Consider the following 16,068-nt stretch of genomic DNA (forward strand, 5'->3'; position numbering starts at 1 on the left):
CCACTACCTGACCCCGCCGCCACAATAATAAATGTATTAACCCCTAAACCGCCGCTCCCGGACCCCGCCGCCACTATAATAAATGTATTAACCCCTAAACCGCCGCTCCCGGACCCCGTCGCCACCTACATAATACCTATTAACCCCTATCCTGCCCCCCTATACCGGTGCCACCTATAATAAATTTATTAACTCCTATCCTGCGGATCCCGGACCCCGCCGCCACTAAATAAATTGTTTAACCCCTAAATCGCCGCTCCCAGACCCCGCCGCCACCTATATTAAACTTATTAACCCCTAATCTGCCCCCCCACACCGTCGCCACCTATAATAAATCAACCCCTATCCTGCCCACCTACACCGCCGCAACCTATAATAAAAATATTAACCCCTAAACCTAAGTCTTACACTAACCCTAACACCCCCCATATTAATTAAATATTAATTAAATACATCTAAATAAATATAACTCTTATTAAATTAATTATTCCTATTTAAAACTAAATACTTACCTATAAAATAAACCCTAATATAGCTACAATATTACTAATAATTATATTGTAGCTATTTTAGGATTTATTTTTATTTTACAGGCAAATTTAAATTTATTTTAACTAGGTACAATAGCTATTAAATAGTTATTAACTATTTAATAGCTACCTAGATAAAATATAGACAAATTTACCTGTAAAATAAAAACTAACCTAAGTTTATATTACACCTAACACTACACTATCATTAAATAAATTATTCCTATTTAAAAATAAATACTTACCTGTAAAATAAACCCTAAGATAGCTACAATTTAATTAATAATTACATTGTAGCTATTTTAGGATTTAAATTTATTTTACAGGTAACTTTGTATTTATTTAACTAGGTACAATAGTTATTAAATAGTTAATAACTAGTTTAATAACTACCTAGCTAAAAGAAATACAAAATTACCTGTAAAATAAATCCTAACCTAAGTTACAATTAAACCTAACACAACACTATCATTAAATAAATTAAATTAATTGACTACAAGTAGCTACAATTAAATACAATTAAATAAACTAACTAAAGTACAAAAAATAAAAAAACTAAGTTACAAAAAATAAAAAAATATAAGATTTTTAAGCTAATTAAACCTAATCTAAGACCCCTAATAAAATAACAAAGCCCCCCAAAATAAAAAAATGCCCTACCCTTTTCTAAATTAAAAAAGTTAACAGCTCTATTACCTTACCAGCCCTTAAAAGGGCCTTTTGCGGGGCATGCCCCAAAGTAAACAGCTCTTTTGCATGTAAAAATAAAATACAACCCCCTCCCAACATTAAAACCCACCACCCACATCCCCCTACTCTAATCCACCCAACCCCCCCCTTAAAAAAACCTAACACTACCCCCCTGAAGATCATCCTACCTTTAGCCATTTTCAGCCAGCCGACCACCGATGGAACAGAAGAGGACATCCGCAGCGGCCGAAGTCTTCATCCAAGGGGCGCTGAAGAGGTTTTCCATCTGATAGAAGTCTTTATCCATGCGGCGTCTTCGATCTTCATCCATCCGGAGGGGAGCCTTCTTGAAAGCAGCCTACGTGGAGCCATCTTCATCCACCGACGCCTACTCGCCGAATGAATATTCCTTTAAGTGACGTCATCCAAGATGTCGTCCCTCGAATTCCGATTAGCTGATAGGATTCTATCAGCCAATTGGAATAAAGGTAGGAAAAATCTGATTGGCTGATCCAATCAGCCAATCAGATTGAGCTCGCATTCTATTGGCTGATCAGAACAGCCAATCAGATTTTTCCTACCTTAATTCCGATTGGCTGATAGAATCTTATCAGCCAATCGGAATTCGAGGGACGCCATCTTGGATGACGTCACTTAAAGGAATATTAATTCGGCGAGTAGGCGTTGGTGGATGAAGATGGCTCCACGTTGGCTGCTTTGAAGAAGGCTCCGCTCCGCTCCGGATGGATGAAGATTGATTACATAATTACATTGTAGCTATCTTAGGGTTTATTTTACAGGTAAGTATTTATTTTTAAATAGGAATAATTTATTTAATGATAGTGTAGTGTTAGGTGTAATATAAACTTAGGTTAGTTTTTATTTTACAGGTAAATTTGTCTTTATTTTATCTAGGTAGCTATTAAATCGTTAATAACTATTTAATAGCTATTGTACCTAGTTAAAATAAATTTAAATTTGCCTGTAAAATAAAAATAAATCCTAAAATAGCTACAATATAATTATTAGTAATATTGTAGCTATATTAGGGTTTATTTTATAGGTAAGTATTTAGTTTTAAATAGGCATAATTAATTTAATAAGAGTTATATTTATTTCGATGTATTTAATTAATATTTAAGATAGGGGGGTGTTAGGGTTAGTGTTAGACTTAGGTTTAGGGGTTAATAATTTTATTATAGGTTGCGGCGGGGTCTAGGAGCGGCGGTTTAGGGGTTAATAACTTTATTTAGTTGCAGGGGGGCGCCGGCATAGGGGGTAGAACAGTGTAGTTTAGTGTGGGTGCTTAGTGACAGCTTATCAATAAAGCTGTGAAAAAGCCGAAGAGCAGCGAGATCGGATGAGTGATAACTATCACAGTCCGCTGCTCATCGCCCTTTACTTGGTGCACGGCTTTTTGACAGCTTTTTTGATAACTTTGGCGAGAGTATTCAGGTCCGCGGCGGCGATGTGAAGCGAGCTTAGGCAGGCGTATTGGGGCCGGCGATGGCAGGTAAGTAGACACGTTGATAACTAGAGGCCCATGGGAAGAAGTTAAAGTGGTCGTGATATCAAAAGTCCTGAAGTTATCGTGTGTCTGGTTTCATTCTCCAATTTTTTATATCCAAAATGTTTTTTACTATTATTAAACCAAAACTATCCTCAATTTGTCATTTTGTAAAATACTTATACATGTATGGGAAGAGAAAATGAAAACGACTATGGGCCAGATTACAAGTGGATCACTAAATATCGCTTTCATGAAAGAGATATTTGCACTTCACTGTGTAATACCAGCACAAGCTAATGTGCTCTGGTATTACAAGTTCACAGAAATGCGAATGTGAGTTTGCATTGCTGGAAATCATTGCGCTTCCATGGGTACGCTTCCATAGACTCCTATGGGAGCCTCGTTCTGATGCCATCAGAGATATCAGAATATTGGGCAGCGAAGGGGGTAAGTAGCGCAGCAAGGGCAACCAATATAAATATATACATACATATTTATGTGTTAGTATATATACACATATTAACACATAAATATATATGTATATAAGTATATACTGTACATATATATTTACTGGGAACACACAGTTCCCATAAACCACAAAGCAAAGGAACTTTTCAGTGCCGTTTTTTTTTCTTTCACCTCACTCCCACCAACTTTAACTCAAAAATACTGTCTAGTGCAGTTATTTTATTAAAAAATACAGATGCTGTGATCTTTATATTTTATTGAAATACACTAGACTATATTTTGGGGCATATTTTTATAATTCAATTGTGAAAACAATTCAAATTGTGAAAGAAAATGTTGATTGTTATTATACATTTATTTTAAAAAATGACCTTAAAGGGATAGTCTACAATAGAATTTTTATTGTTTTAAAAGATACATAATCCCTTTATTACCCATTCCCCAGTTTTGCATAACCAACACAGTTATATTAATATACTTTTTACCTCTGTGATTACCTTGTATCTAGGCATCTTCTGACAGCCCCCTGATCACATGACATTTTATTTATTATCTTTTGACTTGCACTTAGTATTGTGTCTTAAATAAGTCCCCGTGCCTGAACACAGTGTTATATATGGCCCACATGAACTAACAATTAAAACAATTAAAAAAGCATATAAAATAAGAGGCAGCCTTCAAGGGCTTAGAAATTAGCATATGAACCTACTTAGGTTTAGTTTCAACTAAGAATACCAAGAGAACAAAGCAAATTTTATGATAACAGTAAATTGGCAAGTTGATTAAAATTGCAAGTCCTATCTGAATAATGAAAGTTTGATTTTGACTAGGCTGTCCTTCTTAAGTATGGAATGGATGTTGGCTATTCACCAAAACAACTCTCTCTCAGATATTAAAAACAAAACAACAGTATAGCTTCTGATTACTGTTCTGAGCACACAGGCCTGCAACACCAATAGTTTAATGCGAACAGGAGATGAATACTGCAATTGACTCGGGAGACTCCACTATGTGTGTAGCACTCCCAGTCAGCCATCTTGTTGGTTTGTTGTTGCACCTGTTATAGAAGAAGGACAAGATTTACTAACTCAAAGACAAATGAGATAGAAAATGCTATGATTAAAGTAGCTATGCTTAAAGGGACAGTCTACTCCAAAAATGGTTTTGTTTAAAAAAGATAGATAATCCCTTTATTACCCATTCCCCAGATTTGCATAACCAACATGGTTATATTAATATACTTTTTAACTCCGTGATTACCTTGTATCTAAGCCTCCTCTGACAGCCCCCTTATCTCAGGGCTATTTATTTATTATTTATTTTAGCCCATTTGTGCTGTGTCCTGCGCAATTCCATGGGAGTGAGCACAATGTTATGTATAGGGCAGACATGAATTAGCAGTGTCTTGTTTTGAAAAGCTAATAAAAAAGCATGTGATAAGAGGCTGTCCGTATTGGCTTAGAAACAGGCAGAAATGTAGAGATTTAAATATTATAAAGTATATTAATATAACAATGTTGTTTGTGCAAAGCTGGGGAATGGGTAGTAAAGGCATTATCTATCTTTTTAAACAATAACAATTTTGGTATAAACTGTCCCTTTAAGTGGCTATAGCCTTAGTGGTTCTTAAAGACTGGAAATAGTTAACGTTTCTTTATACCTAAAAATTTGGGATGTAAACAAAGACCACAAAGTTAAAGATACAGGATGGTACAGGTGGTGGGCATCAGCTTTTATTTCCTTTTTACTGCCCTTGATGACTTATAAAAGAAACTTTTTCTTTTCAAATTCATATCACCTGGCACCTTTTTTGGCTTTCGGTGACACAGTAATGGGATGCTTTGCACCCCTCAATTTGTATTATTGACTTATGTATCATTTGGTGGCCTATGTCAGGTGTTTAATACTATTAATTTACAAGACAAAAACATGTATTGAAAATTGTAAAAATTTTAACCCCATTCACTCCAGTGTGCCATAAAATTTCAAATAATGTTATAGATGCAAAGATGTTAATATGAAAATCTATTTTGTTCATAGTGAAACCCAAAATCTGATGAAATAATTCTTAGTGAAATTTGCAGAATATTTACAGTCGTATTTCTCTTTTTATCTACACTGTACAGGGCCAAGCAAACTTACAACAAAACATTACTGGAGCAGGTGCAGGAAATAGAGACCAGGTCAAAAGAACTATCGAAGGCTGTGCTTCGTGATTCAAATGGAAAGAGGTAAGATAGGTTCCCCACTGGCTTAATCAACTCATGCTTTCTCATTTAAAAATAAGACTTTTGTCCGTACTAACTCCTAGTAATAATTTGGAGTTGATAGATATTTGTTAGATCTGTATAATCAGTCATTTGTTTTGTTGAATCTTACATAATTACAGAGGTATTAGGTATTAAATTAGGGGGGCTAGCCCCCCTCCCAAATCAAAATTTCAGGAAAAAAACAATTTAGCCTTATAGATATTTGTTAGATCAGGTTAGATCAAGTGTTTATAGCATTAGATCTAACTTGGAAAATGTTATATTAATAACTATATAGGGGAGCTTCTATGTATTCATATAGGGGGGGACAGTGGGGGGAAAAAAGTTGTATAATTTGATAGATATTTGTTAGATCAGGTATGATCACTCAGTCAGTTAGATCTGACATAATTACAAAGATATTGGGTATTAAATTAGGGGGCTAGCCCTCCCACTTAAAAATTTCAGGCAACTTTTTAATTTATTTCTGTTATCAATTTTGTTTAGTTCTTTTGTTATCCTTTAGCAATCTGGCAGCAGTGTTTGCAACACTTTATAGCAATGTTATACAATGTTGCAAACTTTGCTGCTATGATAGACTGCTCAAGACACATGCACCCATCTGAGCTCCTATCAGCCTACATTGGTGTACTCTTCAACAAAAGATACCAAAAGAACAAAGCAAATTTGACAATAGAGGTAAAATTATTAAGATGTTTCAAATTGCATGCTCTATCTGAATCATGAACATCTAGTTGTGATTGTTTGCACGCAAGTAAGGGAGTTTTTTTCCACTTCTCACGATCCATTGAAGTGTCTGGGCGAATTTGTTAATGCAGTCGCAATAGTCAAAGTTCGGCTTCAGGTTAGCGCTTGTGTGAAAACGTTTTACTTTCAACTTGTAACGTGGTGCTACTGGACACGTGCAAAATCCTTTAGTTCTATTGAAGTTAGCGTGTGAGCAGGAGCGATAAATAGCACCCCACTCATAATCTAGCCCTTTACAAGTTAAATCTAACATTATAAACACTTGCTCTAACCTGATCTAACAAAGTTCTATAAGCCTGGATTTTTTGTCTGAAATTTTTATTTGGGAGGGAGGCCAGCCCCCCTAATTTAATACCTAATACCTCTGAAATTATGTCAGATCCAACAAAACAGCTGGCTGGTTGTACCGATCTAACAAATAGCTATTAAATTATATAACTTTTTGCCCATTTTTATGTTTTTTTGGGGGGGAGGGGGCTGGCACCCCATATTGAATACATTGAAGTTTCCACTATAAGATTATTAATACCATATTTTTCAAGTTAGATCTAACATTATAAACACTTGATCTAACCTTATCTAACAAATATATATAAGCCAGAATCTTGATTCTGGGGGGCTATCCCCCTAATTTAAAACCTTATATTTCTGTAACTATGTAAGATCTAACAAAACCACTGGCTGATCATACCTGTTCTAACAAATATCTATCAAATGATATAACTTTTTTGTCCAATTTTTGTTAATAGGAGCTGATGATGGGTTAGCCCCCCACCAAATAATTATTAATTGCACTTCTTATATGCTAGATCTAATGAAAACTGAATTAACAAAGATCTAACCAACTTATTTTCCTTTTCTTTTTTTTTAACAAAAATCAAACATTGTAATACATTTTAGGACAAAGAAAGAGTGTAAATACTCAATGTATTTTGTTATTCTGAACTTTGAAAATGCGCTCTCTTTAAAAAGGATACGTAGTAGCAATAGCTAAGATTTTTTTTTAGTTTACGGATTTCAATTGTATTTGCATTGTTTCTCAATTTCACCATTTAGTAATGAGTCATAGTTTCAGGAACATTCTATGGACAGGAAGATAATGCTAAGCATGATAAAATTGCTCCGGCACTGCATGGGGTTAACCACAACTTTAATAAAATGCAGCTTTGCAGACTGAGTAAAAGAGTGTGGGTCAAAGGTCAGATAATCATCACGCTGACTATATGTGACCTACAACAGAGAGAAAGGGCTTGAACTGATTGAACACCTTATAATTACATTTAATGTTGAAAGCCAACACTTCCCTGAGAAATGTGACTGATTGCTTGATCCATTACACAATTGCCTTGCCTGTCCATTGCTTGTATTAAACATAGGTCCAATTAACCCCATGTCTGCCATACAGTGTTGCAACATGATGCATTTATGCCCTGTCTGGCAAGCAAAGGTTATTTTTTTTTTATATAACTCCCTTTTTAAAACCATTGTACTTAAAGGCACATTAAACACTAAATAAATGTTAGATAAAATGATGCATTCAAAGAAAAGATTAGTCTGAGAATAACGTGTAGATATATTTTTTAATGTTTCTTTATTGCTAGAAGTAAGATTTTTGCGCTTGTCAGGTTGCGCTCATATTATGAGTTGAAAGTAAATTGTTTTCGCTCTAGCGGTAACCCGACTAGCGCAAAAATTCAAACTTAGAATATTGCGTTCACATATTCCCCCATAGAAGTCAATGGAGAAAAAAAAGTGTTCATATATATTTATGTGTTTATATGTGTATATATGTCTATAAATACCTATATACACATATAAATACATTTGTACACACACACACATATATATATATATATTAATATTTTTATATATATATATATATATATGTGTGTGTGTGTGAGTGCATACATATACATCTTTATATATGTAATTTATCATTTTATATTACCATCTCAAATTGTTTAATGTCCCTTTAAAACAGTATATGTCTTATCTAGAAGAGATTGTTACACTGTTTATTTCATGTTTTAAATTGGTTTTACTTAAAGAGATACTGAACCTAAATTGTTTCTTTCATGATTCAGCATGCAATTTTAAGCAACTTTCTAATTTACTCCTATTATCACATTTTCTTTGTTCGTTTGCTATCTTTATTTGAAAAAGAAGACATCTAAGCTAAGGAGCCAGACAATTGTTGGTTCAGAGCTCTGGACATCACATGTTTATTGGTGGGTGAATTTATCCACCAATCAGCAAGAACAATCCAGGTTGTTTACCAAAAATGGTCCGGCTTCTAAACTTACATTCCTGCTTTTTATATAAAGATATCAAGAGAATGAAGAAAATGTGATAATAGGAGTAAATTAAAAAGTTGCTTAAAATTGCATGCTCTATCTGAATCACAAAAGAAAAAAAATGGGTTCAGTGTCCCTTTAACCCTTTTCATGAAAAAATGCATTTATATAATAATAATAGAAAACGATTACACACCAATTCCCTTTAACCATTTGTAGCACTGTGTATTTATTTGTTGTTATCAATACAAACTCTGGTTTGTGTTCCTTTACGCAGATCGCTCTCATACTCACAAGGCATGCATAGAAGTGATGTAAGCTTCCCGCCTCTGACTCCAAGGCTTTCAAATGAGTTTGTTTTTCTCCTTGTGTAATTACTCCCAGATTTACTGGGTGGTCCATCTGTGAACTAGATAATGGTGGAGTTCTTAAATGTGCTAGTGGTTGCTGTGTGTAATGGTGTTGGGCTGTCCAGTGTGTTTTGCTTTTATCATTTCCTGTTGCATCTTGTGGCTTGTTCACACCTGCTACTCTTGTGCATGTCTCAGGGGGAAGCCACTTACAGGCTCGAGTACATGAGTGATGCAGTGGGATTTCAAACTAAAGCTTGTTTGTGTTTTAAATCTGCACCCCACTGCTATAGTGAAGTGTTTATCTGTGTAATAACCTCCTCTCTCTCCAGTCCTGCTGGGGTCCCCTGCTAATCACTATGGTATTTGTGTTTGTTCAGAAACTCTGTAATATCAGTATAAGAAACAAGAATCTCTATGTTTCTTCTGTAACAGTTATATTTGCAACAACCCCAATGTGAAAAAAAACCAGTTGTCACAATTCCTACTGTCATGTTGCTTTGATCAGTTTAGAGATTATCAGGAATGGAAATTCTTGCTAGTTCTAAAGACCTAAACTAGCAATTTATTGCAGGTGACATGTTGGAAATGAGACTTTTTGCATATAATTAAAGGGGCATTAAGATAAAATTATGTATAAATAAACCCCCCAAAGATTAGCATGAGAATAATGTTAAGATATTAGTTGTTTACGTTTTGAAGAAATAAGTATACAGTTGTAATCTCTATAAAGTATCTGGGTCTACAATGTTGTAACATGGGTTTCTCTAGGTTTAAATTCCACTTTGCTAGCGGTTCTGATTTCATGTGACATAAATGATGTACAAGGCACCTCCTACAACTATAGATGCTATTGGCAGGAACACCCATATAGAGCTCTTTTCCATTGAGCCATAATTTGGTGTGCGCGAGGTGGCAAACCGATAAATATGCTGTCAGAAGCAATTTTGGGGTCCAGCTTCTGAAAATATTTTCGTGTCCCATAAAAAGTAGTAAAAGCCGTAATTAACGCCAGATTTCCAATGAAAGCGCAAACTGTTACTACACTGTTGGAGGCTGTTGATACATTGAAAAATATTACACCCAGCTCAACTAGGTGCAAAAGAGGAATACATAGCTTTTTGAGGCCTAGTTCTCATTAAAATTTTAAAACTTGCAAATAATGCAAGTATTTCAATTTAGCAATAAATTGTAATATGTAATATTTATTTTTGTCCCATGTATTGGAATTGTTGCACTTATGTTCTTATGGAAATATCAATATGTATTTACATATATGAATGTATGCAAGCACATATCTACAAAATTCAAAGTAGACCTATGCCTAGGGCAGCAATAAATATTACGTATATTAACCCTTTAAGGACACAGCTTTCAGTTTGCTCAATTGTTTTATGACGGAAAAAATACGTCATATGTCCTTAAGAGGTTAATAAAGTAGAAAATGTAATTTTAATAAAAGGTAGTATTTGCTTATAGTTAAAATATGTTTTATAAATAATTGTATCTTTGGGGTTTTTTCCCTCTTTAGAGGTGATCACAGGTAAGGAATGCAGACGTTAAACATACATTTTATAGTGTAAGTGGGTTACCATAGCAACTAACTTGTCAGAAAATTTTCAAGAAATCTGACGTTGGATGTAATTTTTCTTTGTTCTCCTGCTATCTTTTTTTAAAAAGCAGGAATGTAAATCTTAGCAGCCAGCCCATTTTAGGTTCAGCACTATGGATAGCGCTTGCTTATTGGAGGCTTACATTTACCCACCAATATAATGATAATAGCAGTAAATTAGAAAGTTGCTTAAAATTGCATGCTCTATCTGAATCATGAAAGAAAAAAATTGGGTTTAGTGTCCCTTTAACTTACACCTACATGAAAACAGTGACTGCACACAATGCCCTAAATAACTAAATGGAAACTTGTTACTAAAATTAACCTGTAAACTACTTTTAGCTTTCGAAAACTTCACACACACATATACAAATCATGGGAATGGCTACTAGCCTAACGGCTAGATTTAGAGTTGGGCGGTAGCCGTCAAAACCAGCGTTAGAGACTCCTAACGCTGGTTTTTACCGCCCTCTGGTATTTGGAGCCAGTCATTAAAGGGTCTAACGCTCACTTTGCAGCCGCGACTTTTCCATACCACAGATCCCCCTACGCCATTTGCGTATCCTATTGGCTGATCGGAACAGCCAATAGAATGCGAGCTCAATCTGATTGGCTGATCGGATCAGCCAATCGGATTGAACTTGATTCTGATTGGCTGATCCCATGAGCCAATCAGAATTTTCCTATCTTAATTCCTATTGGCTGATAGAATCCTATCAGCCAATCGGAATTCGAGGGACGACATCTTGGATGACGTCCCTTAAAGGAACCGTCATTTGTCTGGAAGTCGTCGGAAGAAGAGGATGGATCCGCGGTGGAGGTCTTCAAGATGGAGCCGGTCGTCATCGGATGAAGATAGAAGATGCCGCTTGGAAGAAGATGGTTGCCGGTCCGGATCTACTCTTCTGCCCGGATAGGATGAAGACTTTGGAGCCTCTTCTGGACCTCTTCAGCCGTCGCTTGATAGAAGACTTCAGCCGGATGATGGATGTCTTGGGCTTGGATGAAGATTTCGGAGCCTGGAACGATCGGTGATGCCTGGCATGGTGAAGACAAGGTAGGAAGATCTTCAGGGGCTTAGTGTTAGGTTTATTTAAGGGGGGTTTGGATTAGATTAGGGGTATGTGGGTGGTGGGTTGTAATGTTGGGGGGGGGGGTATTGTATGTTTTTTTTTTTACAGGCAAAAGAGCTGAATTCTTTGGGGCATGCCCCGCAAAGGGCCCTTTTAAGGGCTGGTAAGGTAAAAGTGCTTTGAACTTTTGTAATTTAGAATAGGGTAGGGCATTTTTTTATTTTGGAGGTCTTTGTTATTTTTATTAGTGGGCTTAGAGTAGGTGTAATTAGTTTAAAATTGTTGTAATTTTTTACTAATGTTTGTAAATATTTTTTTATTTTTTGTAACTTAGTTTATTTAATTGTATTTATTTGTAGGAATTGTATTTAATTTATTTATTGATAGTGTAGTGTTAGGTTTAATTGTAGATAATTGTAGGTATTTTATTTAATTAATTTATTGATAGTGTAGTGTTAGGTTTAATTGTAACTTAGGTTAGGATTTATTTTACAGGTAATTTTGTAATTATTTTAACTAGGTAGCTATTAAATAGTTATTAACTATTTAATAGCTATTGTACCTGGTTAAAATAATTACAAAGTTGCCTGTAAAATAAATATTAATCCTAAAATAGCTACAATATAATTATAATTTATATTGTAGCTATATTAGGGTTTATTTTACAGGTAAGTATTTAGCTATAAATAGGAATAATTTATTTAATAAGAGTTAATTTATTTAGTTAGATTTAAATTATATTTAATTTAGGGGGGTGTTAGGGTTAAAGTTAGACTTAGCTTTAGGGGTTAATAAATTTATTAGAGTAGCGGTGAGCTCCTGTCGGCAGATTAGGGGTTAATACTTGAAGTTAGGTGTCGGCAATGTTAGGGAGGGCAGATTAGGGGTTAATACTATTTATTATAGGGTTATTGAGGCGGGAGTGAGGCGGATTAGGGGTTAATACATTTATTATAGTAGCGCTCAGGTCCGGTCGGCAGATTAGGGGTTAATAAGTGTAGTTAGGTGGAGGCGACGTTGGGGGCGGCAGATTAGGGGTTAATAAATATAATATAGGGGTCGGCGATGTTAGGGCAGCAGATTAGGGGTACATAGGGATAATGTAGGTGGCGGGGGTGTACGGAGCGGCAGATTAGGGGTTAAAAATAATATGCAGGCGTCAGCGATAGCGGGGTCGGCAGATTAGGGGTTAATAAGTGTAAGGTTAGGGGTGTTTAGACTCGAGGTACATGTTAGGGTGGTAGGTGCAGACATAGGAAGTATTTCCCCATAGAAAATAATGGGGCTGCGTTAGGAGCTGAACGCTGCTTTTTTGCAGGTGTTAGTTTTTTTTTCAGCTCAAACAGCCCCATTGTTTTCTATGGGGGAATCGTGCACAAGCACGTTTTTGAAGCTGGCCGCGTCCGTAAGCACCGCTGGTATCGAGAGTTGCAGTGGCGTTAAATTATGCTCTACGCTCCCTTTTTGGAGCCTAACGCACTGAAAACCCAGCCATTCTGTGAACTCTAAATACCAGCGGTATTTAAAAGGAGCGGGGGAAAAAAAGCATGCGTAGCTAACGCAGCCCTTTGGCCGCAGAACTCTAAATCTAGCCGTAAGTTAGCAGGTGTAAATCAAATTAAAGGGCAGATATGTATGACAGCACAACAGAGGGCAGGGCAATCTTGGGGAAGAGCTGTATTTACATTACAATTAAAATATGAATGAATGTGTGTGTGTATATATATATATATATATATATATATATACAGTATATACAGCACTGGGAATTTCTACTAGTCATTTCATATTTTTATGTTCCTTTGAAGAAACATTGTATTGTTAAAATTACATTGTATAATCCTTCAAAGCATTTCATTTTATTACTTCTTGCCATGGAGCTTTGTGTGCTTAACCATTGCAAAGGTGAAAACACATAGATAAAGTCCCACTTAGTATGTACAAGCATTGCAACTCTCAAACTAAATACGGATGGTGATGGGCAGGGTCCTGTGTCTGACCCTGTCAATCGACTCACTGTTTTCGGCAGCTAACATACGGATTTTTTAACATTGTGTTTAACTCCCTTGCAGGCATTTATCACATTGAGTTCCACAGAGAGTAGTTAGAAAAATAAATGCTCTATCAAATTAAAGCATAGAATTTTTTCCACTACAATTTCCTTTTCATTTCTTGACTGACAGAGAAAGCTGCAGTATAATAATTACAATTTATTGTAATTATTTACATCTCTCTCTGGCTACAAAAGGGTTAAGCTATGGGGTTTTTTTGAAGTATACAGTGAGTTTTGTGATGCAAACTAGACACAATTTTACAGTGGATAAAAAAACAGAATACAGTACAGACTAAATAACAATGACTGTTGTGAGCCCAAATATATAAAAGGTGAACAAACAATCAAGAAACAGCTTGTAATTACAAGTCATAGCTGATTCCGTCAATAGCTCCTTTAGTAGAAATGTTTTTTGAAGTTGGATTTACACAGTGGATTTCACTCGAATCAGATACAGAGGTGTGTAACAGAAGATAAAAGAGCAGTTTTTATTTCTTTCCTTATCCCTAGGCTAATATTACAGAAATCTTTTCTGCATTATATTGCAGCTAAATAACCATCAGAGAGATCTTACATGTCTTGCAAAAACCAAGACAAAAAGTACACCTGGCTATTTACACTGGAGCAGGTTTCTAAATCCAACAGTAAACATGTTTTATTTATTGTCACATCTTATAGAATTGCATAATGTGCTTTAAAGTGATTGCAAACTTTGGCTATGGAATCCTCACTATCTATAACTATTCATAAAAAGAGGGGCACTTTCATTCATAAAAATAATTAAATATGCTTAATTCTTAAAATAATTACCATTTAGTGATGGTAAACAATGTGCCGTTACTCCACCCGCATCTCATACTTTTATTTTTGTGTTCGATGACGAATCCTGGCTTCAGCTAGTCGTTGCGTGCCCCACGAGCTGGACGCCAAAGAAAGCACGCAAGGATTGTCCGAAGCCGGATTCATTATCAAAGACAAAAATTGAGTATGAGAGCATGGCTTGTTAATTACCCTGGTCAAATGAGCCCGGGTGATTTTCATCCGCCAACTCTAAGTTGGCAGAGAGGGTTTAGAAAACAGCTGTTGAAACCACATATCATTTGGAGGCTTAAAGGGACAGTCAACTCAAAAATTGTTATTGTTTAAAAAGATAGATAATCCCTTTATTACCCATTCCCCAGCTTTGCACAACCAACATGGTTATATTAATTTACATTTAACCTCTGTGATTACCTTGTATCTACGCCTCTTTTAACAGCCCCTGATCACATGACTTTTTATTTATTATCTACTGACTTGCATTTTAGCTACGGGCGTGAGCACACTGTTATCTATATGGCCCACACGAACTAGCAGTCTCCTGTTGTGAAAAGCAAATAAAAAACATGTGATTAAGAAGCTGTCTACAGTGGCTTAGAAACAGGCAGAGATTTAGAGGTTTAAATGTTATAAGTATATTAATATAACAATGTTGGTTGTGCAAAGCTTGGGAATGGGTAGTAAAGGCGTTATCTAACTTTTTAAATAATAACAATTTTAGTGTTGACTGTCCCTTTAAATGAGCAAGTATGCAACCAATCTGGACATTCACATCATGATAAATAAAGCCCATAACAGTTAAAAACTTTTAAATTATGTAAATCACATCCTCAAAATGTTATAAACACAGAGACATAAAAAATAACTATCAAATAGAAAAGAAAGAAGAACAAGAAGATAGCTGTGAGAGGCAACAGAATAGCGTTTATTGCATTTACCCTTTTGTATTTTTATTTTCTATACCCCTCTCAGGCAGTAGCAGATGGGTATAACAGTAATTAAATTATTTCTGAAATGTCTCTAAAAGGGTTAATGGTTAACTCAATCATAGAACTAAATGGTAGCTATTAACACACTTGGTGCTATCACTCATGCCAGCAACTGTAATATGGGTTTTGCTCTCTGACCTAATTATTGATTTTCTAAACTGATTAATATATAATTAGGAAAGGTTGTAGAATAATTTATGTCCAGGCAATGGAAGATAATGCACAAGAACTACACAAATCTGTTACCACTTTTTATGGCTGAAAATGAAAGGATGCATTAAAGGGACACTAAACCCATTTTTTTTTTTCTTTCATGATTCAGGTAGAGCTTTAAATTTTAAACAACATTCCAAATTACTTCTGTTATCTAAATTGCTTAATTCTCCTGGTATCCTTTGTTGAAGAAGCAGCAATGCACATCGGTGATACAATCACACAAGGCATCTATGTGCAGCCACCAATCAGAAACTACTAAGCCTATCTAGATATGCTTTTCCGCAAAGGATATCAAGATAATGAATCAAATTAGATAATAGAAGTAAATTAGAAATCTGATTAAAAGTGCATGCTCTAAATCATTAAAGAAAAAAATTGGGTTTCATGTCTCTTTAAGTAAATGAAAAAAGAAAAGGAGTGAAGATGCTTAAATGGGAAAAAGAGCCT

At 35.4% G+C, this 16,068-nt stretch overlaps 1 protein-coding gene across 1 annotated transcript in view; it reads left to right on the plus strand.

Annotated features, from left to right (window-relative positions):
- Positions 1-16,068, plus strand: part of ATP8A2 (ATPase phospholipid transporting 8A2) — a 1,256,305-nt gene that overhangs the window by 1,149,218 nt on the left and 91,019 nt on the right. Inside the window, exon 33 of the mRNA XM_053705572.1 lies at positions 5,325-5,429. Coding sequence (XP_053561547.1) covers positions 5,325-5,429 — 105 coding nt within the window. The remainder of the gene's footprint in view (positions 1-5,324; positions 5,430-16,068) is intronic.

Source organism: Bombina bombina, chromosome 3 (assembly GCF_027579735.1).
Source record: "Bombina bombina isolate aBomBom1 chromosome 3, aBomBom1.pri, whole genome shotgun sequence".
Classification (NCBI taxonomy): Eukaryota; Metazoa; Chordata; class Amphibia; order Anura; family Bombinatoridae; genus Bombina; species Bombina bombina.